Source organism: Monodelphis domestica, chromosome 6 (genome assembly GCF_027887165.1).
Source record: "Monodelphis domestica isolate mMonDom1 chromosome 6, mMonDom1.pri, whole genome shotgun sequence".
NCBI lineage: Eukaryota > Metazoa > Chordata > Mammalia > Didelphimorphia > Didelphidae > Monodelphis > Monodelphis domestica.
In genome coordinates this window covers 20,459,253-20,482,102 of record NC_077232.1, presented here as the reverse complement: position 1 = coordinate 20,482,102, position 22,850 = coordinate 20,459,253, and the positions used below count along the sequence as shown (strand labels likewise).

The 22,850-nt window shown below is 36.5% G+C and overlaps 2 protein-coding genes across 2 annotated transcripts; both read left to right on the top strand.

The window, feature by feature from the left end:
• Nucleotides 1–1,379: 1,379 nt before the first annotated feature.
• On the top strand, nucleotides 1,380–2,306 carry LOC100025071 (putative olfactory receptor 5AK3). Its single transcript, XM_001376094.2, has one exon. The coding sequence runs from the start codon at nucleotides 1,380–1,382 to the stop codon at nucleotides 2,304–2,306; it is 927 nt and encodes a 308-aa protein (XP_001376131.2).
• Nucleotides 2,307–19,076: 16,770 nt separating this feature from the next.
• On the top strand, nucleotides 19,077–20,318 carry LOC100617620 (putative olfactory receptor 5AK3). The gene has a single exon (XM_016423638.2). It carries the CDS (start codon nucleotides 19,239–19,241, stop codon nucleotides 20,166–20,168), a length of 930 nt encoding a protein of 309 aa, XP_016279124.2. The 5' UTR covers nucleotides 19,077–19,238; the 3' UTR covers nucleotides 20,169–20,318.
• The last annotated feature ends 2,532 nt before the right edge of the window (nucleotides 20,319–22,850 follow it).

Genomic DNA, 22,850 nt, shown 5'->3' with positions numbered 1-22,850 from the left:
GTTACTATTTAACCTGTAGGAGAAGACAGACCACCTAAAGAACTCAGAAATCTTTAGGTTTAGAACTGTTGAGACCTTTGAGGTCATCTAGTCCATCCTCTTCATTTCTGAGAAGGAAAGATCTAGGATTTGCATAGCACTTTGTGGTTTCTAAAATATATTGCATGCATTATCTTACTTGATCCTCACAACAAGGTGCTATGATTTTCCCATTTTATAGATAAAAGAACAAGCTGAGGAAAGGTTAAATGATTTGTCAAAATTCAGAAAGCTAGTAAATTTCTGTGGTAGGATTTTAACCCAGGTCTTCCTTAACACATTATACCACCTAGATGCCTACAACAAACTGATATACATTGAGTTTATCAATCCAATTCACATTACCAAGTAATCATAAGAGAAGGCTGTCCTTGATTGCCTCTAATATTCCTTCCTGCTCTTATTTGACTATCCTTTGGAATAGTATATGCAAGACCTGGTGTTCAGAGACTGAGATACAAAGTTAGAAAGCACTCTTTCCTGGTACTCAGGGTTTTTGCCTTCTACTGGAATGGTGAGGGGGAAGAATATCCTTTAACATAGAATAAAATGTAGAAATTAGTGAATGATGGGAGGTAAAGGAGACATAGAGGAGGAGGAAAAGACAAAAGGAGGGAAATAGAGAATGAGGGAGAGAGTGAGACGGACAGACAGAGACAGAGGGAACCAAAGCTAAAATTGAGGAAGAAAATGGTTCCACCTGGGGTCATTAGAGAAGAATTAATACAGGATGTGAATGGCCTAAACTTGGCCTTGCAGGAACAACAAGGATGCTAAAAGATGAGATAAGAAGGATGGGCATTTCAGAAAGGAGAAACTTGTTCATATAAGTGTTTTGTGAACTTTAGGGTCTTAGATAAATGTTATATATTAGTATTATGATTTCCACAGCCCAGCAAGGGGACTTTTCCCTTTAGAGCAGCATTGGGGGACTGGATATTTATTCCTTGTATGCTATCATTGCTGAGAACAAAAATTCCTGGACTTTTTAAAAATTGTCTTTGAGTCAGGTTAACCTAAACTACCTCATTGTGATAACCTTAGAAAACCAACTTCAGAATGAAAGAAAATGTCAGAACATACTCAGGTGCAGTTGGCATACTGGATGGTTTTGCTGAACTTCTTTATTCCCTTTCTTCAGTTTTGGTTATAAGGGATGACTCTCTTGATCAGGTAGTTGGGAGGGATAAATACAGAAAGGAAAGTAATATGAAACCAAAATATTTTGATAAAAGAAGAATTTCTTTTTAAAGAAAATGCCAAGATATTAAGCTAAAACCTATTTCTTTCTTAGTTTAAGGTCACTAAAACCTCCTTTATTTGCAGATAAAATGAAAACCATGATCCATAGAAATGGCACCAGAGTGACTGAGTTCATTCTGCTGGGATTTGCTGTTCAACAAGAACTACAATATATTCTCTTCCTTGTGTTTCTAGTCATCTACATGACTTCTCTAGTAGGCAATGTTGGTATGATTCTGCTCATCAAGGGTGATGCCCGCCTTCACACTCCCATGTATTTTTTCCTCCAAAACTTGGCTTTTGTTGACCTCTGTTACACCTCTGCCATTACTCCCAAGATGTTACTGAACTTCCTGGTCTCAGATAAATCGATCTCATTCTCTGGGTGTGTGATGCAATTGTATGTTTATGGCATATTTGCCACAATTGAATGTTACCTTCTGGCTGCCATGGCTATAGACCGTTATGTGGCCATCTGCAACCCACTCCGTTATCCAGTGGTCATGTCCCAAAAGGTCTGCATCCTACTCGTCACTGTCTCCTATGTTATGGGTTTCCTGAATGCCACCACACACACAAGCTTTCTCTTTTCCCTGTCCTTCTGTAATAATATAATCAATCACTTCTTTTGTGATGTGCCCCCAATCCTGGCCCTTTCCTGTTCTAATATTGATGTCAATGTCATGTTGTTAATAGTTTTTGTGGGCTTTAACCTGTCAAGTACATTGCTGGTTGTGTTCTTCTCCTATGTTTACATCCTGGCTGCCATCTTGAGGATGTCCTCTGCTTCAGGAAGGCACAAAGCCTTCTCTACTTGTGCTTCCCACCTGATGGCTGTCATCATTTTCTATGGCACACTCTCTTACATGTATTTACAACCTTCTTCCAGTGAGTCACAAGAGAATGATAAAATTGCCTCTGTGTTTTATGGGATTGTGATACCTATGCTGAACCCCCTGATCTATAGTCTAAGGAACAAGGAGGTAAAAGAGGCTGTTAAAGTTCTCATAAAAAGTTGTTCATGAGTCAGGCCTTGCATTCTAGTGGAGTAGTCAGAGTGTCGTTCAAGCAAAGAGCATTTTGTCTCTTTTCTTTAATAGCTACATGTTGTTCAGTGCAGAGAGCATCCATTTCATTGTTTCAGTATGTAGACAAGATCTCAACTATGGGGGACATAACAAAATGGGGTTAAAATGTGGATGCTTATAGAAGACTGCTGAAGTCATTATCCTAATAGCCTCTGAAACTTTTCAAGGACTACTCAACATCTTTAAAGTAATTATAATAATAATATTAATTATGGTAGCAATAGTACTGTTGGTGATAACTTGCATTTATTGTTAAATACTATCATAAGGGCCATGGAAAATGATAGTCAGGACCTGAAATTTCATTAGTTTTGGCAATTCTATGGCTGAAACTCTCTCCATTGGTTTCAAGTGATATAGGTTGGCAACTCAGAACTCAGCTATGATCTATAGCTTTGTTGGCAAACCTATGCCAAAGCATGCCAGAGGGGGCTATTCTGCTCCCCCTCTCCATGTGCTCCTGAGAACATTTCTCTCATCACTAAACCCTCTGCCCAGCAGCCCAATGGGAACACTTCTTCCCCTGTCTGAGGTAAGGGAGTGGCTGACATGTGGCATGAGGGGTGTAGTTTCGGCACTTGGTCTCCAAAAGGTTTGCCATCACTGACCTGTAGCATTAGAGAGTCATTTCAAGATAGATACTGAGAGGTTGAATGTCTTGCCCATGGTCACACTAGTAGAGTGAATGAAATGTACAACTTGAACATAGGTTTTCTTGACTTCGAGGATATATGTCACTTTAGATGTGATCATATCTTCAGAATAACCCTACCAAGTTGGTAATATGATATAGTTTTCTCTATTTTATGAGTAAGGAAATTGAGTCTGAGAGAGCCATAGACTTACAGAACATTAAGTCTTAAAGGATCTAAGTGATTTTCTAGCTCAAACTTCTCTTCTACAGAGTTTTGCATCTAAAAATGTCATATGATCCACCCAAAGTCACACACTGAATTAATTGCAATAGTGTTTGACAACCAAAAGCCATGGAAAATGAGAATCTAAAAAATTCCCATAAAGGCAAGCCACTATCAGAATTTCCAGTTGTAGTAATTAAGTAGCAATCTAAATCAATATATATGGGTATGTGCATGTATTCATCTATATTCACAGATAGCAAGATAACATTCTAGAAGCAAAGGGCTGATTATATCATTCACCTTCTCCATAAACTCCACTGGTTCCCTATCATCTCTGCAATAAAAATCAAATCCTTCTTTTGGACATTTAAACCTTTTTACAACCTGGCTTCAAAGTGCCTTTCCTGGTTGATTATACATTAAATCTCTTTGCATACTCTAATTCAGCCAGATTTGTTTTTGTTTTTGTTTTTCAGTTCCAGACATATGATCTTCCATCTCCATTCACTTGTACAGAAAGATCTCTTTGCCTGGGATGTCCTCCTTCTTCATTTCCATACCTAGCAGTCCTATGTTCCTCCAAATCAAAATTTAAATGCCACATTTTAATTGACTCTCCATCATGCCTAGAATTCTCTGCCTCCTCATCAGTTTCCTTAATTCTAGTGTCTTCATTCAATTAATGATTTCCAGTTTATGCTGTATATATCTTGTTTGTACATAGTTGTTCACATGCTTTTCCACTAGACTGTAAGCTCTGTGGGAGCAAGGTCTGCCTTCCTTTCTTTGTATCTCCAGCATGTAGGGTTAGTGTTAGAATACCTGGCAAATAAGTCCTTAATAAATGCCTAATGACTTACTGACTACATGAGGATTTTACTCAAACTCTCCCACCAGCTGCCAGTGCCACCAGCACCAAATTTTCTATTTCCTATTTTGTATATGTGCTTGTATATGCTTATATATATATACATATGTATATATACACACACACACACATATATATGATGCTTCTCTGTTGAATGTAAACTCTTTGAGGGCAGGGGTTGCCTCATATTTGTTTTTGCACCCCAGTTTCTAACACACAGTAGTTGCTTAATAATTGATCATTAAGGAGTAAATAGGTGGCTTAATGGATAGGGAGTCAGGCCTGAAGGCAGGAGATCCTAGGTTTAAATCGAATATCAGATATTACCTTGCTATATAACATTGGTCAAATTACTTATCCTCAATTCCCTAGCCCATATTGCCTCTCTACCTTGAAATAAATAGTATAAATTCTAAAACAGAAGGAAAGGATGCTTTAAAAATTGATCATTAGGGGCAGCTGGGTGGCTCAGTGGATTGAGAGCCAAGCCTAGAGATGGGAGGTTCTGGGTTCAAATCTGACCTCAGACACTTCCTAGCTGTGTGACCCTGGGCAAGTCACTTAACCCCCATTCCCTAACCCTTATCACTCTTCTACCTTGGAACCAATACACATTATTGACTCCAAGAGGGAGGGTAAGGGTTTTTAAAAAATTGATCATTGATTGATGTTTTATGCCAAATTTTGTTTATAAGTCATCACCCATAACAAGATATAACCTACTTATAATGGCCAGGCATCTTTTCATTGCTCTAAGGAACCACACAATTTTAATTCCTTAGAGATGGTTGTGTTCCATAATTATATAACATATTTCAAGGCGCCACAGATCTCAACAAAATGTGTCCTGGCCATCAGTGCAGCCCTTAACCCATTTCTATCTTCTCATCCAGTGCATTTCTTCTACATGTGTTCCTATAGATAATTAATGCTGGATTTAACCAACATCCTATTCAATTTGGGGAACATTTCACAAAAGGCCATTTAGCAATAGTGCTGCATTTTGTGCTTCCTAGTTCTCATGACATTATCTATCATCTTCTTTTCTCAATTCTATATTCTACATAGTAATATCCTGTACTCTGCTACTTGGGTATATTTGCAAATATGCTTCAGTCTACTTGAATCCATCATGGATATTTCCACTGTCCTTTGAATGACCCATCCCTCTGATTCTTCGGAAATTATGTTGTTCTAAGATTTGTGTCCATTCATTACTCTTAAGAGAATATTTGCACTTAGAAGACAAGTCTTTTCACTGAGGTACAACTTATCATCATTGGAAGTACTAGGTAGTTTCCTAAATGCAATATAAACCACATTATTCATTCAATTTTCACCTCATTTCATGGTCTACATAAAGTAGTTGAAACATTAATTTCTGCTAAGTCAAACATATTCACTTGCAATACAACTAAATGTCATTGTCTGAAATATAAATATATCATCCATTTAGTTGTTCATGCTTGAATTGCTAAAGTGGTCGCTTCTGAGTAATTGATCAACTTAAGAAAGTGCATTTGATGTAGTCAGCACACCATTATATGTAAACAGGAGCATCCTTGTAAAGCATTCCTTGTAAAGGAACCTTTTTTTTTTTTAACCCAGTGTACAATATATCCTTAATGACAATGGTGAGCACCTGTAGAAAACATTTTTCTCTGTATTTTATGCCACACTTGATTTCATAAACGATGATTGAACAGTTATAATAGTGATTGCTTTTTCTAAAAATCTTACATCATCTTTCTCTTTTTCTGTAAGATAATTTGGTGGCAAACACTTCCCCATAAGTTTGTTTGTTTTTTAGATATAAATAGCTATATATGTGAGTCACTCATTATTGGTGTCCTTTTATTGACTTTTGGAGTAATAATACTAGCAATAATTTTTGTAATCATTAAATATCTTCAACTCTATAAAATATCTTGAAAACTGGTACTTAAAATACTTTGAAATTTGGTTTTCTGCCATCTTGGATTTCTTAAAATTCAGCTGCTTTTTACAACTTCAATCTCTCAGTCATTTCCACTTGTACAAATAGCCCAGTATGAGGGAAACAGAGATAAGGTGAGAGTGTAGAGAAGCTCTCAGCTAAGTTCTTCCAAATTACCAACCAAATACTTCAAGAATAATGCTTCAAATTGAATTGTGGAATGGCAGAACCAACAAAAGGTTGGGGAAAACAATTCTTCTGCCCACTACAACTTAGGAGGTGGTCAGTAAAGGCTGTCTAACCAAAGTGGTATAATGTAAACCATATAGTCTGTGGCACCAGTAGCAGGTCTTGGATAGAGCTGCATTGGTGCCCCCATAGCAAATTTGGAAACTCTCGGCTAAATGATAGGATGGTAGGGGTCATCAAACAATTGAATGGAAGGTATTATACGGGATTCTTTGCTGGTAGTAGAATTAATTATTCTTCAAATGTCTCTTAGAATTCACTTGGGAATCCATCTTATCCTGGGGATTTTTTTCTTAGAGTTCATTGATAGCTTGTTCAATAACTTTTTCTAAAATAAGATTATTTAAGCATTCTCTTTCCCTCTTCCGTTAATAGAGACAATTCATATTTTTGTAAATATTCATATATTTTATTTAGATTGTCAGATTTATTGGCACATAAATTGGACAAAATAGTAATTATTTTAATTTCCTCCTACATGGGAGTAAATTCACCCTTTTCATCTTTGATGCTAATACTTTGGGATTTTTCTTTCTTGTTTAAATCAAATTAACCAATGGTCTATTTAATTGTTTTCTTTTTCATGAAACCAAATCCTAGTCCTGATTATTTAGTTCAATAGTTTTCTTACTTTCAATTTTGAGAATTTATCCTCTGAAATTTGGGGTTTACAATTTAATGTTTAATGGGGGGGGTAGTTTGTTCTTTTTCTATATTTTTAGTTGAATGCCCAAATCATTGATCTGTTCTTTCTCTATTTTACTTATGTAACATTTAAAGATATAAGTTTTTTTCCTAAAGACTGTTTTGGCTTCATTCCATGAATTTTGTTATGGTGTCCTATTATTGTCATTTACTTTAATGAAATTATTGATCCTTTCAATGATTTGTTCTTTAACCTACTCATTATTGAGGATTATTTAGTTTCCAATTAATTTTTAATCTATCCACAACATTTTACTGGATATAATTTTATTTAATTATTATCTGAAAAGGATACATTTAATATTTGTTTTTTCTATATTTGGTTGTGAGGTTTTTATATCCTAATACATGGTAATTTTTTGTGTAGGTGTCATGTACTACTGAGGAAATATATATATGGATATAAATTCCTTTTTCTTCCAGAGGTTTATTATATTCAATTTTTCTAAAATTCTATTCACCTCCTTAACTTCTTTCTTGTTTATTTTTTGTCATGTTTATCTAGTTCTGAGTGGGGAAATTTGAGATTCTCCCCTATTCTAGTCTATTTCTTTCAGTAATTCATTTAGCTTCTCCTTCAAAATATGGATGCTGTACTATTTGCTGCATATATGTTTAACATTTGCCACTGATATTACTTCATTGTCTCTGGAACATTTTATCAAGATGCAATTTCCTTTCTTGTCTCTTTTAATTAGATTTGGTTTTTGCTTTTTCTGAGATCATGATTACAACTGAATTTTTCTTCTACTTGAGTTGAAGCATAATAGATTCTGCTCTAACCCCTTACCTTTACTCTGAATATCTCCCTGCTTCAAATGTATTTCTTGTAAACATATCAAAAGATTCTGGTTTTTAATCTGCTCTGCTCTCTGCTTCTGTGTTCATAAATATGATTACTGTGCATTTCCTTTCATCCAGTTTTTTCCCATTTATTTTTCTCTCTCCTTTCACCCTGTCCCTCCTCACAAGTATTTTGTTTCTAACCATGATCTCCCTCAATTTGTCCTCCCTTCTATCAGTTCCCCTCCTCTTATTCCCTACCCCTGCTTCTTCTCTATAGGGTAATAGAGATTTTTATTTATAACAGAATTTGACTATTTCCTCTTTGAGACAATTCCAATGGGAGTAAGATCCAAGTGTTTCTTATCACTCTACCATATTCTCTTCCATTTTAATAGCTCTTTTGTGCCTATTCATGTGATATAATTTACCCTATTCTTCTTTTCTCTTCCCTCTACTCCCAGTATAATCCTCTTTTGTACCCCTTGACTTTATTTGTGTAACATAACATCACAGTCAACATACTGGCATGCTCTCTGTCTACATACACTCTTTCCAACTGCCATAATAATGATTAAGTTCTTAGTTACCAGTATCATCTTCCCATGTACAAATGTAAGCAGTCTAATCTTGTTGCATCCCTTTTGTTTTCACTTTTCTCTTTATGTTTATATGATTCTCTTGAGTCAAATATTTGATGATCAAATTTTCTGTTCAGCTTTGATCTTTTCATCAGAAATGCTTGAAAGTCCTCTATTTCATTGAATATTCCTTTCCCCCCTCAAGGATTATATTCAATTTTGCTGGGTAGGGGATTCCCCTCTTCCTTTACCTTCTGGAAAATTATTATTTTTTTATTTTTATTAAACCCTTACTTTCCATCTTGGAGTCAATCCTGTGTATTAGCTCCAAAGCAGAAGAGTGGTAAGGGCTAGGCAATGGATGTCAAGTGACTTGCCCAGGGTCACACAGCTGGGAATTGTCTGAGACAAGATTTGAACCTAGGACCTCCTGTCTCTAGGCTGGCTCTCAATACACTGAGTCAACCAGCTGCCCCTGGAACATTATTTTGAAAACCCTCTAATCCTTTAATAAAGAAATTGCTGAGTCCTGTGTAATCCTGACTATACCTCCATGACATTTGAATTGTTTATTTCTGGCTACTGATAACATTTTCTCCTTGGCCTGAACCTCTGAAACTTGGCTATTATAGCCCTGAAGTTTTCATTTTGGAATCTCATTCATGTAGTCTTTCAATTTCTATTTTATCCTCTTGTTCAAGAATATTGTGGCAGTTTTTCTTCATAATTTCTTGTAATGTGATATTGAGACTAAATTTTTAACCATGGCTTTCAGGTAGATCAATAATTCTTAAATTATTACTTCTGGGTCTATTTTCCAAGTCAGTTATTTGAGATGTTTCACTTTTTTTCTATATTTTAGTTATTTTTATTTTGTTTTATTCTTTCTTGATGTCTCATGGAACCTGCCCAATTTAAATTTTTTAAGAGACTATTTTCCTCAGTGAGCTGTTGTGGCTCCTTTTTTAATTTGGTAATTCTGCCTTTTATTTTTTTTTACTTTTAAATACTATTTTATTTGGACATTTTCAAACATTATTCATTGGAAAAAAAGATCATTTTCTTTTCCTCCCCCCCCTCCCGCCATCCCTCCCATAGCCGACGTGCAATTCCACTGGGTATCACATATGTCCTTGATCCGAACCCATTTCCATGTTGTTGGTATTTGCATTAGGGTGTTCATTTAGAGTCTCTCCTCAATCATATCCCCTCAAGCAGTTGCCTTTTCTCAGTGTTTTTACTCCCACAGTTTGTCCTCTGCTTGTGGATAGTGTTTTTTCTTCTAGATCCCTGCAGAGTGTTCAGGGACATTGCATTGACACTAATGGAGAAGTCCATTACCTTCGATTGTACCACAGTGTATCAGTCTCTGTGTACAATATTTTCCTGGTTCTGCTCCTTTTGCTTTGCATCACCTCCTGGAAGTCATTCCAGTCTCCATGTAATTCCTCCACTTTATTATTCCTTTTAGCACAATAGTATTCCATCACCATACCACAAATTGTTCAGCCATTTCCCAATTGAAGGGCATCCCCTCATTTTCCAATTGTTGGCCACCACAAAGAGAACAGCTATGAATGATCTTGTACAAGTCCTTTTCCTTATTATCTCTTTCGGGTACAAACCCAGCAGTTCTATGGCAGGATCAAAGGATAGATATTCTTTTGTCGCCCTTTGGACATAGTTCCAAATTGCTCTCCAGAATGGTTGGATCAATTCACAACTCCACCAGCAATGAATTAATGTCCCGACTTTGCCACATCCCCTCCAGCATTCATTACTTTCCTTTGCTATCATGTTAGCCAACCTGCTAGGTGTGAAATGATACCTCAGGGTTGTTTTGATTTGTATCTCTCTGATTATAAGAGATTTAGAACACTTTTTCATGTGCTTATTAATAGTTTTGATTTCTTTATCTGAAAGCTGCCTATTCATGTCCCTAGCCCATTTATCGATTGGAGAATGGCATGATTTTTTCTACAATTGATTTACCTCTTTGTAAATTTGAGTAATTAAACCTTTGTCAGAGGTTTTTATGAAGATTGTTTCCCAATTTGTTGCTTCCCTTCTGATTTTAGTTACATTGGTTTTGTTAGTACAAAACCTTTTTAATTTGATGTAGTCAAAATTATTTATTTTAAATTTTGTGACTCTTTCTAAGTCTTACTTGGTTTTAAAATCTTTCCCTTCCCAAAGGTCTGAAATGTATACTATTCTGGGTTCGCTTAATTTACTTATAGTTTACTTCTTTATGTTCACCCATTCTAAGTTTATCTTGGTGTAGGGTATGACCTGTTGATCCAAACCTAGTCTCTCCCACAGTCTTCCAATTTTCCCAGCAATTTTTATTAAATAGTGGATTTTTGTCCCAAAAGCTGGGATCTTTGGGTTTCTCATAGGCTGTCTTGATGAGGTCATTTACCCCAAGTCTATTCCACTGATCCTCCTTTCTGTCTCCTAGCCAGTACCAAATTATTTTGATGACCACTATTTATAATATAGTTTGAGATCTGGAACTGCAAGTCCTCCTTCCTTTGCATTGTTTTTTTCATGATTTCCCTGGATATCCTTGACCTTTTATTCTTCCAAATGGACTTAGTTATGGTTTTTTCTAATTCAGTAAAGAAGTTTTTTGGTAGTTCAATGGGTATGGCACTAAATAAGTAAATTAATTTGGGTAGGATTGTCTTTTTTATTACGTTAGCTCATCCCACCCATGTTTACAAACCCATGCTAGGAAAATTGGAAGACAGTATGGGAGAGATTAGGTTTGGATCAACATCCCACACCCTACACCAAGATAAATTCAGAATGGGTGAATGACCTGAATATAAAGAAGGAAACTATAAGAAAATTAGATGAACACAGAATAGTATACCTGTTAGATCTTTGGGAAAGGAAAGACTTTAAAACCAAGAAAGAGCTAGAAAAAAAGACACAAAATATAAAATCAATCATTTTGATTACATCAAATTAAAAAGGTTTTGCACAAACAAAACTAATGTACCCAAACTAGAAGGGAAGCAACAAATTGGGAAACAATCTTCATAACAAGAACCTCTGACAAAGGCCTAATTACTCAAATTTATAAAGAGCTAAACCAGTTGTACAAAAAATCAAGCCATTCTCCAATTGAAAAATTGGCAAGGGACATGAATAGGCAATTTTCAGTTAAAGAAATAAAAACTATTAATAAGCACATGAAAAAGTGTTCTAAATCTCTTATAATCAGAGAGATGCAAATCAAAAACAACTCTGAGGTATCACTTCACACCTAGCAGATTGGCTAACATGACAGCAAAGGAAAGTAATGAATGCTGGAGGTGATGTGGCAAAGTTGGGACATTAATTCATTGCTGGTGGAGTTGTGAATTGATCCAACCATTCTGGAGGGCAATTTGGAACTATGCCCAAAGGGCGCTAAAAGACTGTTTGCCCTTTGATCCAGCCATAGCACTGCTGGGTTTGTACCCCAAATAGATAATAATGAAAAAGACTTGTACAAAAATATTCACAGCTGCACTCTTTGTGGTGGCCAAAAATTGGAAAATGAGGGGATGCCCTTTAATTGGGGAATGGCTGAACCAATTGTGGTATATGTGGGTGATGGAATACTATTGTGCTCAAAGGAATAATGAACTGGAGGAATTTCGTGGAGACTGGAACAACCTCCAGGAATTGATGCAGAGCGAGAGGAGCAGAAGCAGGAGAACATTGTACAGAGACGGATACACTGTGGTATAATCAAATGTAATGGACTACTCCATTAGTGGCAATACAATGACCCTGAACAACCTAGAGGAACCTACGAGAAAAACCACTATCCACATCCAGAGTAAACACTGTAAGAGTAAAAACACCAAAGAAAAACAACTGCTTTGAATACATGGGTTGAGGGGATATGGTCGGGGATGTAGACTCTAAATGAACATCCTAGTGTAAACAACAACATGGAAATAGGTCCTGATCAAGGTCACAAATAATACCCAATGAAATTGCACATTTCTGTGGGAAGAGTGGGTGGACGGAAGGGAGGGAAATAATGTGATTATTGTAACCAAGGAATAATGTTCTAAATTGACTAAATAAACTTATTCAAATGGGGGAAAAAACCAGGAAGGCTTTCATGAAATGATACAAAGTGAAATGAGCAGAACCAGAAGACTATTATATGCAGTAATAAAAATATGATACTGTGATCAACTATGAATGACTTATCTGCTCAGCAATATAATGATCAAAGACAATTCCAAATGACTTATGGTGAAAAATGTTATCCAAGTCCTGAGAGAGAACTGATAAAGTGTGAATGTAGAATGAAGTTTGGGTTTTTTTTTTATTTTTATTCATTCTTTTTGTCTTTTTTGGTCTGCTTTTGCTTTTTCAACATGACTAGTAAGGAAATGTTTTATATAATTACACATGTAAAATATATATCAAATTGCTTGCCTTCTCAAGAAGAGGGGATAAGAGGAAGGGAGAGAATTTGAAATTCAAAATTTTTTAAATATGTGTTAAACATTATTGCTTACATATAATTGAGAAAAAATAAAAAGAAATAGTACAACATATACTTTGGTTTTAACACTCAAATCGTATATCATAATCACAGGTAATTTCTTTGGAGCATTGGCAGATCTACTCCATTTGCATCTTTCTTATGGAATCACAATCTGCTTGTCAACCCCTCTATTCTTCTGAATCTGAGTTCTGCATGATTACCTGAACTGCTGAATTTCATTATTTCTTGGCAGGCTTTGTTATCTCTGACCTTTCCACATACACTGTTAACCAGCCTCTCCTGGAAATTTTCTTTTTCTTTGACTTCAGTGTCACCGTTCTTCACAGTTACTCCCATTATGTTTGCCTGGGTGGTGGTGGGGTTTTCAATTTTCTTTGAGATCTCAAAATCTATCTCCTGTTCCCAAACTTTGAGTGTCCCAATTTCAGTCCTAAGAACTTTTTTTTAAATGTGAAATATGAATATATTCTATTATTATTAATTTCTTAACCCTTCCCCTTTCAAAACTATTTCCTTCAAGAGTCAAATCAAATCAAATCTTCCTTTATCATCTCCAGCTATTATTGACTGTCTCTAACTTATTCAAGTAATTTGTATTCACTTATATATTATATCCCTCAAGAGGATTGAAAGCCTACGATGGCCAGGATGCTTTCATTTTTGACTCTATGTTCCCTCTGCCTAACAGACTAGATTATACATAGTAGGGTGCTGATTTAAATATATGTTGAATTTGAAGCATTGCCAGCATCACAGAGTTCATGTCCATTAATGGACGGAGGTGCCATTGCCAACATCAAGAAATGGTGCAGCTCAGTTGGGAGAGTCTCTACTAATGATCTAAAAATGTCTGATTCAATCTTAGATTTTGCCAGAAGTTTAAAATCATACACCAAATCTCCTTGGGTTTTCTTCAAAGTCATTTCCTTGAAATTTCTTGAAATTATATCAGCTGTTATTAAGTAACTCATACACAAGCAAATTTAGAATGTGAGTAGTATTCATTAAGTAGGCAACAGAGAATATATGTGACTTGTACTTCTGCCATTATCAAATAATATTTATGTATTCATGAAGGAAAAGCTGGTCTCTATCCTAGGAGGCAAGAAAGGGGGTTTACAGAATTCACCTACATTCTCTGGTTTATTTTAAAGAATTAAGTGTTCCTTACAAGAATTTAGGGAAAGAGACAGTATAGGAAAGTGGAGAAGGGGGCAGATTGAGAGCCAGTCCTAGAGATGGGAGATCCTAGGTTCCCAGCTGTGTGACCCTGGGTAAGTCACTTGACCCCCATTGCCTAGCCCTTACCACTCTTCTGCCTTGGAGCCAATACACAATATTGACTCCAAGATGGAAGGTAAGGGTAAAAAAAAAAAAGGAAAGTGGAGAAAGTATTGAAATTTTGGGGTTGAGGATCTGGGTTCAAATACAGACTCAGCTACTTATGATCTGTGTGACTTTAGGTTTTTTTAATTAATTTATTTTTTAAGTATTTTTTCATGTATACATGATTCAGATTCTTTTCTTCCCCTTTTCCCTTCCCCATAACAGAGCCAACAAGCAATTCCACTGAGTTATACATGTATTATCCCTATGTGACTTTAGACAACTCCAGGTCTGTTTCTTCATCTGTAAAATTAATGGATTTAAATATATGAAATCTCTTTGCTCTGAGATCTAAAACCATGATCCTATGACTCTATAAGCTTCAAGGAAGAAAAAAAAAGAACATAAAAAGGTAAAGTGGAATCCTAATTCATATAACCACTTCAGAGCACTGAAAAACAAGAGGAGGGTTCTTGTTTTCTTAAGATGATTTTAAATGTATTCGACTCTTCATTTAGATAAAGGAAGCTAATGCCACTTACTTGGTATTTATACCCCCTCCCCAAACTGGGGTCTTCACTATTTTCCTGGTCCACAGCATTATTTGAAAACCAAACATCCAGTTTAAGTTCCGATCCAGTGTGTTGTCTCACACCAAAGTACTTTGCCATTTAATCAAAACAGACCTTAAAGAAAAATTAAGGATACTAAAGAAGCCACAAACACATGCAAGCGATTCTTAGTAGTAGGAAACACAAATTCTCTCACACAAATTCACCAATTCAAGATTTTAATACTGAATCTAGGAACTTTGTCAAGATTACTATTCTCCTCCTGACAAAGGAGTTTTATCTTCCTTTTCTATAGAGACATTGATAGGAATTTCATAGTGATATCCTTAGCCTTTTCCATGCTACCATATTAGCATATACAATTTATAGACATTTTTAGTCTTAGGGCCAGGGTTCAAATCCCTGTTTGGCTGAAAATTACTTTGAAAGGCAGGGTAGTTATAATGGATAGAGTTCTAAAGTTAGAATTAGGACGACCTGGCTTTGAATCCTGCCCATAACATTTAATAAATATATGATTCTGGCCAAACTCATTAATTTCTCAGTAATTCTCTCATTGCTCTACTTCTGATTCTCAAGACCTGGGACCAAGTCTCGGCTCCTTTCTGACCATGGAAGTTTCCTTAATTCCTTTGCTTTCTTACCCTGCATGATCCCTTCAACCCAATGTCCTCTTGTCTCAGTGAATTCGTCCCAGAACTTTTATTTTGAGGATATGCCCAGGTCAGCCAGCCATTATTCCTTTCCCAACTCTGCTTCTAACTCTACAGACTTTCCCACCATATCTATGTACCTTCCCTTATCCCTCACTTTTCAGCTCACTTATGCTCATCTTCCCCCATTAGAATATTAGCTTTTTGAGAGCAATGACAACCTTTTTTTTACCTTGGATTTTTAGCTCCCCTGCTTAAGTGTTTAATTAATATTTATTAACTTGATTTGCCTCAATTATCTTAAGTGTAAAATGAGTGGATTGGACGTAATGACATTTAGAATCTCTTACAATTCTAAATCTATGACATAAGATATGGAACTTCCAAGTGTGTACAATGTGAAGACCAAGTTATAAAGGCTCTCGTATGAACTGCTTCTTTTCTCAGCATCAGCCCCAAATCAACACCACATCACATCTGTGGCATGTTCTAGCCAAGTCCCAAAGGCTTTCGCATTTAAAAGGGAGTAGTCTCTGAAATGGACCATTGGTTTCCATATTGAATCCTATCCTAGTGAAGAAATGCCCTCCACTGCTTCAAAGCATCACTTCCTCTCTTTAGAAAATTGCTAGGGATAGTAGGAATATGAATGACTTGCACAGCAGAGACATATAACCAGTTTGGATCCTAGACAGGACTTGAGTCCAGGTCCACCTGAATCTGAAAGTAGCTCAATAGCCATTGCATTTCTATGATGATGCTCATTATTACTTTGCAGCTAAATCCCTCAGTAGCTAAATTTGAAAACAACTATAATGATGATGGTAATGGGAATTCTACTTTAGGGGACTCAATTCTATCAGATAATGATCACTGTTCATCCCTTGAGGCCAGCGATACTCAGGAGAATGGATCCCAAATTATTGGCCTCGGTGATGTATGTCTGCAACAGGGGCTCTGCAAGGATGTCATCTGAGGATGCCAGCCAGCCTGTCCCTAATATAAACAGGGAAACCCAAGGTGGTATTGCTTCCTCTAAAATGATTCCATTCTCCCACTATTCTCAATGAATAGGGACTCTTCCAGGATCTCAGGAAAATAATCCTGGGAAGCCAGTGTGGGAAAGATAGAGAAGCTGGTGTAGGATTTCTTCGTAAGTGAAGTCACAATGAAAAGGAAGTACCGCTAATGGAATGAGTGAGTGGGAATTCTCCTATTCCAGAGTAATTGACCTAACTTCAGGGAAGGCCCAGATGTCAAGTAATCTACAGAGAATTAAAGGAGATATTAATTAATTAAAGTACATAAAGTTGCGGAATTTTCAAATGTCTTACCAATAAGAGATAGTTTATGTAAAAGACTTTGCAGAGTTAAATCGCTTGGTAAATGCCAGTCATAACCATCATTAGGATTTAGAACATGGAGAACCTTAGAAATCTCTTAAAATGATCTGTATATTTCAGGATACTGAGGCATAGAGGGTTAATGTAAATCAACAAATATTTTTCCAATATGTACCAACCACAGTATAAGAGATGCAAAGATTAAATAGACACACAAACATACACATAATACATACTGATTAGTAATTGTCCAATACTAACTACTTCTATAGGAAGAGGTAGGTAGGACAGTGGATAGCGCATGGGGCCTGGAAGTTGTGAATTCAATCTGATATCAGACACTTACTAGCTGTGTGATCCTGGGCAAGTCATTTAACTCTTATTTGCCTCAATTCCTCATCTGTAAAATGGAGACACATTGGAGAAGGAAACAGCAAACCACTCCAGTATCTCTGCCAAGAAAAATTCAACTGACATCTCCAGGAATAAGATATGACTAAAAGGACCAAACAATACGACCACCGACATCTGTAGGTAATATATCCAGAAGTAAGGAGTATTTAGATGACTATTGTACCATGATATATCTGATAATAGAGGGGGTGGAATGATGAGGAAATAAATGAGATTCAAGCAAAGAGCTGTAAGCATTGAGAAGGGCTAAGATCATTTTCAGGGAGGAATTCATGGAGGAGTCACAACATCAGAGGAATCTTGAAGGAAGTTGAGGATTTTGTAAAAAATTAGATGAGACACATTCCAGGAACCTAGAAGAAGGAAGGTTGATCTGAGGTGAAGCTAGCAGTCTGGCCAATCTCCCCAGAATGTAAAATATGTAAAAGAAGGGAATACTGTGAAATAAGACTGAATTGATCAAATGGAACCAAATTGCAGAGGGCCTTAAATATGTCAGTATTCATACAAGAGGCAATTACGAATCTCTGAATGATGCTGAAAAGAGGAGCAACCTACTCAGACCTCTGCCTTAACCAAATTATTTAGGCAGTAGCATGAAAAAAGGATTGAAGAAGAGATCCAGGGGAGGTAGCAAAAACTAATTAAGAAGCTATTACAATAATCCATATTACAGAGAATGAGGGCCAGAACAAAGCCACTAGATGGTTTACATAAGTGGAGAAAAGTGAATAAATGTGAGTGGCTTAATGGTAGGACTGATAGGGGTAGGAGGGCAATAGACCAGAGATCACTGGAACTGTGAATGCCAACACCAAGAGCTCAGATTACCAATAAGTACAGTTTTCAGGTAGTTTGGGAATGTGTATTGTAATGGTGTGTACCAACCTGGAATAGTGAATACCTCTCCAATGATGTACTTCCCTCCGCCTGTCAAGTGTTTATAGCAATGTCTCTATAAATCTTCTCTGTATAGTAGTAGGTTAACACCCAGATAAATGGCATTTTCCTGACATTGGAATATCCTGTTTCTCCTCCCAACACACTTTGTAGAGATTATGAATGGTATTTTTCTTATTAGCATTTCTTCCTGTGTTTTGTGAGTACTGTGTTGGTGAGTTCCTGGTTTTTGAGAAATAATGAGAACATTTGTGAATTTATTTTGTCTCTGACAACCCTGCTGAAGCAATTAATTGGCTCAATTAGTTTTTCACCTATTTTCCCCAGTTTACCAAGGATAACACGTTGTCATCTACAACTTGGTAGATTTTGTCTCCTTTACCAATTTGTATACTTATTATAATTTTGTTTTCCTTAACACTACTAAAGATAGCATTTCTAGAACTAAGTCAAATACTAGTAGAGGAATTTTAATAACATTTATTTAATTTATTTATAAAATTTAATAACATTTAAACAACACTTTAAATTGTACCAAGATACTGTCCTGGAAACCTTGAAATAACAAATAGGATTGTAATCTCTTTAAAAAAAAAAACCCTTACCTTCCAACTTGGAATCATTATGTACAATCAACCAAGGTAGAAGAGTGGTAAGGACTAGGCAATGGGGGTTAAGTGACTTCCCAAGGTCATACAGCTAGGAAGTGTCTGAGGTCAGATCTGAACCCAGGACCTCCCATATCCAGGTCTGGATCTCAATCCACTGAGCTACCCAAGTACGCTACCCCCTGTAATCTCTTTTTTCACAGATGTAGGAGATTAAAGCTGTGAAAAGTTAGCTAATTTTTCTATGGTCACACAGTTAAGGTTGAAATAGAACATGAACCCAGGTCTCATAATTCTGCTTCCTGGGCTTTATTTACATTCCATCATTATGGTAACCTTAATGGTAGAACCATTAAGTTCTAAGTAGTACCAAACTCAGCAACTGAAAGAAAACATAACAAAAGATGATTTCATTCCTAATTTTGGGTCAATAATCTACTTTTGGTTCTTCTCTCCATCTTATTCTTCTTCTCCTTCTTCTTTCTTCTCCTTTTTCCTCTTCTTTTTCTTCTTCTTCTTTCTTCTTCTTCTTCAGATGATTTGAAAGCCATGACTCAAGGAAATGGCACCAGAGTGACTGAGTTTATTCTATTGGGATTTGCAGTTCGACAAGAATTACAATACATTCTCTTCATTGTGTTCCTGGTCATCTACATGACTTCTCTGGTGGGCAATGTTGGTATGATTCTGCTCATCAAATATCATTCTCGCCTTCACACCCCCATGTATTTTTTCCTTCAACACTTGGCCTTTGTTGACCTCTGTTATACCTCTGCTATCACTCCCAAGATGTTACTGAACTTCTTGGTATCAGATAAATCTATCTCATTCTCAGGGTGTGTAGTCCAATTATTGGTCTATGCTACATTTGCCACAATCGAATGTTACCTTCTTTCTGCCATGGCCATAGATCGCTATGTGGCCATCTGTAATCCATTACACTATGCAGTGGTCATGTCCCGGAAGGCTTGTGTCCAGCTACTCACTGGATCCTATTTCATGGGATCCCTGAATGCCTCTGTTCACACAGGCTTTGCCTTTTCATTGGTCTTCTGCAATTCCAACATAATCAATCACTTCTTTTGTGATGTGCCCCCAATCCTGGCCCTTTCCTGTTCTAATGTTGATGTCAATGTCATGTTGTTAATAGTTTTTGTGGGTTTTAATCTGTCAAGTACATTGCTGGTTGTGTTTCTCTCCTACGTTTACATCTTGGCTGCCATCTTAAGGATGCCCTCAGCCGCAGGGAGGCACAAAGCTTTCTCTACTTGTGCCTCCCACCTGATGGCTGTCATCATTTTCTATGGCACACTCTCTTACATGTATTTACAACCTTCTTCCAGTGAATCCCAAGAGAATGATAAAGTGGCTTCTGTATTTTATGGTATCGTGATACCCATGCTGAACCCCTTGATCTACAGTCTGAGGAACAAGGAGGTAAAAGAGGCTGTGAAGATTCTAGTAAAGAGTTGCTTATAAGTCAAGATTTGCATTTTAATGCATTGGTTCAGAAATGCATCCAGACAAAGGACATCCATCCTGCCTCCCTTATTTGGCAGACCAGTGCTCTAATTAAGAGAATGGTGGACTTGGAATCAGAAAGACCTGAATTGAAACATCATCTAGGATACTTATTACTGGTGTGACCCTGAACAAGTCACTCAACCTCTCAGCCTCAGTTTCTCCATTTCTCAAAAAAGGATAATAAGGGGGGCAGCTGAGTAGCTCAGTGGATTGAAAGCCAGGCCTATATAAAGGAGGTCCTAAGTTCAAATCTGGCCTCAGACACTTCCTAGCTGTGTGACCCTGGGCAAGTCTTTTAACCCCCATTGCCTAGACCATACCATTCTTCTGCCTTGGAGTCAATACTGACTCCAAGACAGAAGGTAAGGGTTTTAAAAAAAGATAATAATATCACTTACTTCAAAGGGGTATTATTAGATTCAAATAAGATAGTCTATATAAAGTGCTTTGCACACTTTAAAGTGCAATATAAATGGTATGTGTTGTTACTTTTAGATGGTCTCAGCTATGGGGTAATGTGTCAAACAAGCTGCAAAACTTGAAAAGATATGTGGAGGCCTAGAGATGGGAGGTCCTGGGTTCAAATCTGGCCTATTTTTATACAAGTCACAACTTCCATCGGCTAGATCTTACTGCCCTTCCACCTTGGAACCAATACATTGTATTGATTCTAATATGGAAATTCTAAGGCTTTTAAAAAAAGAAAGAAAAGATCTGTCAAGATGCTAGAGAAATCCTTCAAACGGTGTCAAAAATATATTTACTAATATCTCCCAAACATTAATAATAATAAACAGTACTCCAAAATTCTTGGTGCATTTCTAAGCTACAATGTCTTAAATAACTCATTAAGTTATAAATAGCTTAAAAGTGCACTAAGACTTTTGGGATACTTCATAGAATACTTAATGCAGAATATGCTTATAAAATGAGAGTATGCTGCTTATTTTTTATCAAAGTGCATTCACATACATAATCTTTTTTCTCCAATTATTTAGATTTTACTTTTTTGTAAAGATATTTTATTTTATCAGTTACATGTAATAATAATTTTCCACATAAGTTTTCTGAAGTTATATGACCCAAATTGTCTCCCTTCCTCTCTTCCCTCCCCCTTTCCAGAGATAGTAAGCAATTTGATCCAGAGTATACATGAATTATTATGCAAAATATATTTCCATATTGTTCATTTTGTCAGAGGATATTCATTTAAAACAAAACCCCCAAATAAAAACCCCCCAAAAATAGTGAAAAATAGTATGTTTTCATCTGTATTCTGACTCCAAAAACAACAATTCTTTCTCTGCAGGTGGATAGCATTCTTTGTCATTAGTCCTTCAGAATTTTCCTAGATCATTGCATTGCTGAGAATAAGTCCTTCACAGTTAATCACTCCACAATATTTCTGTTAACTGTGTACAATGTTCTCTTATTTCTGCTTATTTCACTCTGTCTCATTTCATGTGAGTCTTTCAACTTTATCTGAAATCATCCTTCTCATCATCTTACAGTACAATAGTATTCCATCACCATCATATGTCACAGTTTTTTCAGCCATTCCTCAATTGATGGATATCCCTTCAATTTCCAGTTCTTTGCTGCCACAAAAAAAAAAGCTGCTATAAATATTTTTGTATGAGTAGGTCCTTCCCCATTTTTTATCTCTTTGGGAAAGAACTTGGTAATGGTATTACCAGATCAAAGAATATGCATTATTTTATAGCCCTTTGAGCATAGTTCCAAAATGCATTCTGAAATGGCTGGATCATTTCACAACTCCACCAACAATGTATTAGTGTCCCAATTTTGCCACATCCCTTCCAACATTCATCACTTTTCTTTTCTGTTATATTGGCCAATATGCTAGGTGTGAGGTGGTATCTTGGAATTATCTAAATTTGCATTTCTGTAATCAAGAGTAATTTAGAACATTTTTAATATGATTTACTATGATTATTGATAGCTTTGATTTCTTCATCTGAAAACTCCTTGTTCATTCAATTGGAACAATGGTTCATACTGTTCAGTCAAGGAAAGTCCACATACATAATCTAAGTAGCTCTTCAGGATGACTACATTAAGTAGTGTTAGGAGGATGATTTAGGGAATGGGGCCAGATGCATAGGTTTGGGCCAGTATCAGAAGATTAACAGGTTTGAGAAGACCAACAAACCCAGCCAGGCAGAGACTGACTCTAAGATGATACACACAGACCAGTCAAATAAAATGAGAAGTAGGTTTAATAAAAGAATAAATGGGGCAGCTGGGTGGCTCCATGGACAGAGAGCCAGGCCTAGAGATGGGAGGTCCTAGATTCAAATCTGGTCTCAAACACTTCTTACCTATGTGACCATGGACAAGTCATTTAACCCCCATTTCCTAGCCCTTGCCACTCTTCTGCCTTAGAACCAATAGACATTATTGGTTCTAAGACAGAAGGTAAGGGTTTTTATAAATAATAATAATAATAGAATAAGGCAAAAGGGTATGGGATAACCTATAGCTAATTTGTCTAATAATCTAGGATCTAATATCTCTTCACAGAGATTTCTCCAGAGTGATTTTTCCCTACACTAATCATCTCTAACTGCCTAAATCTCCAGTCCCTGATCTTGGATAAACCTCAACTAAACTCCC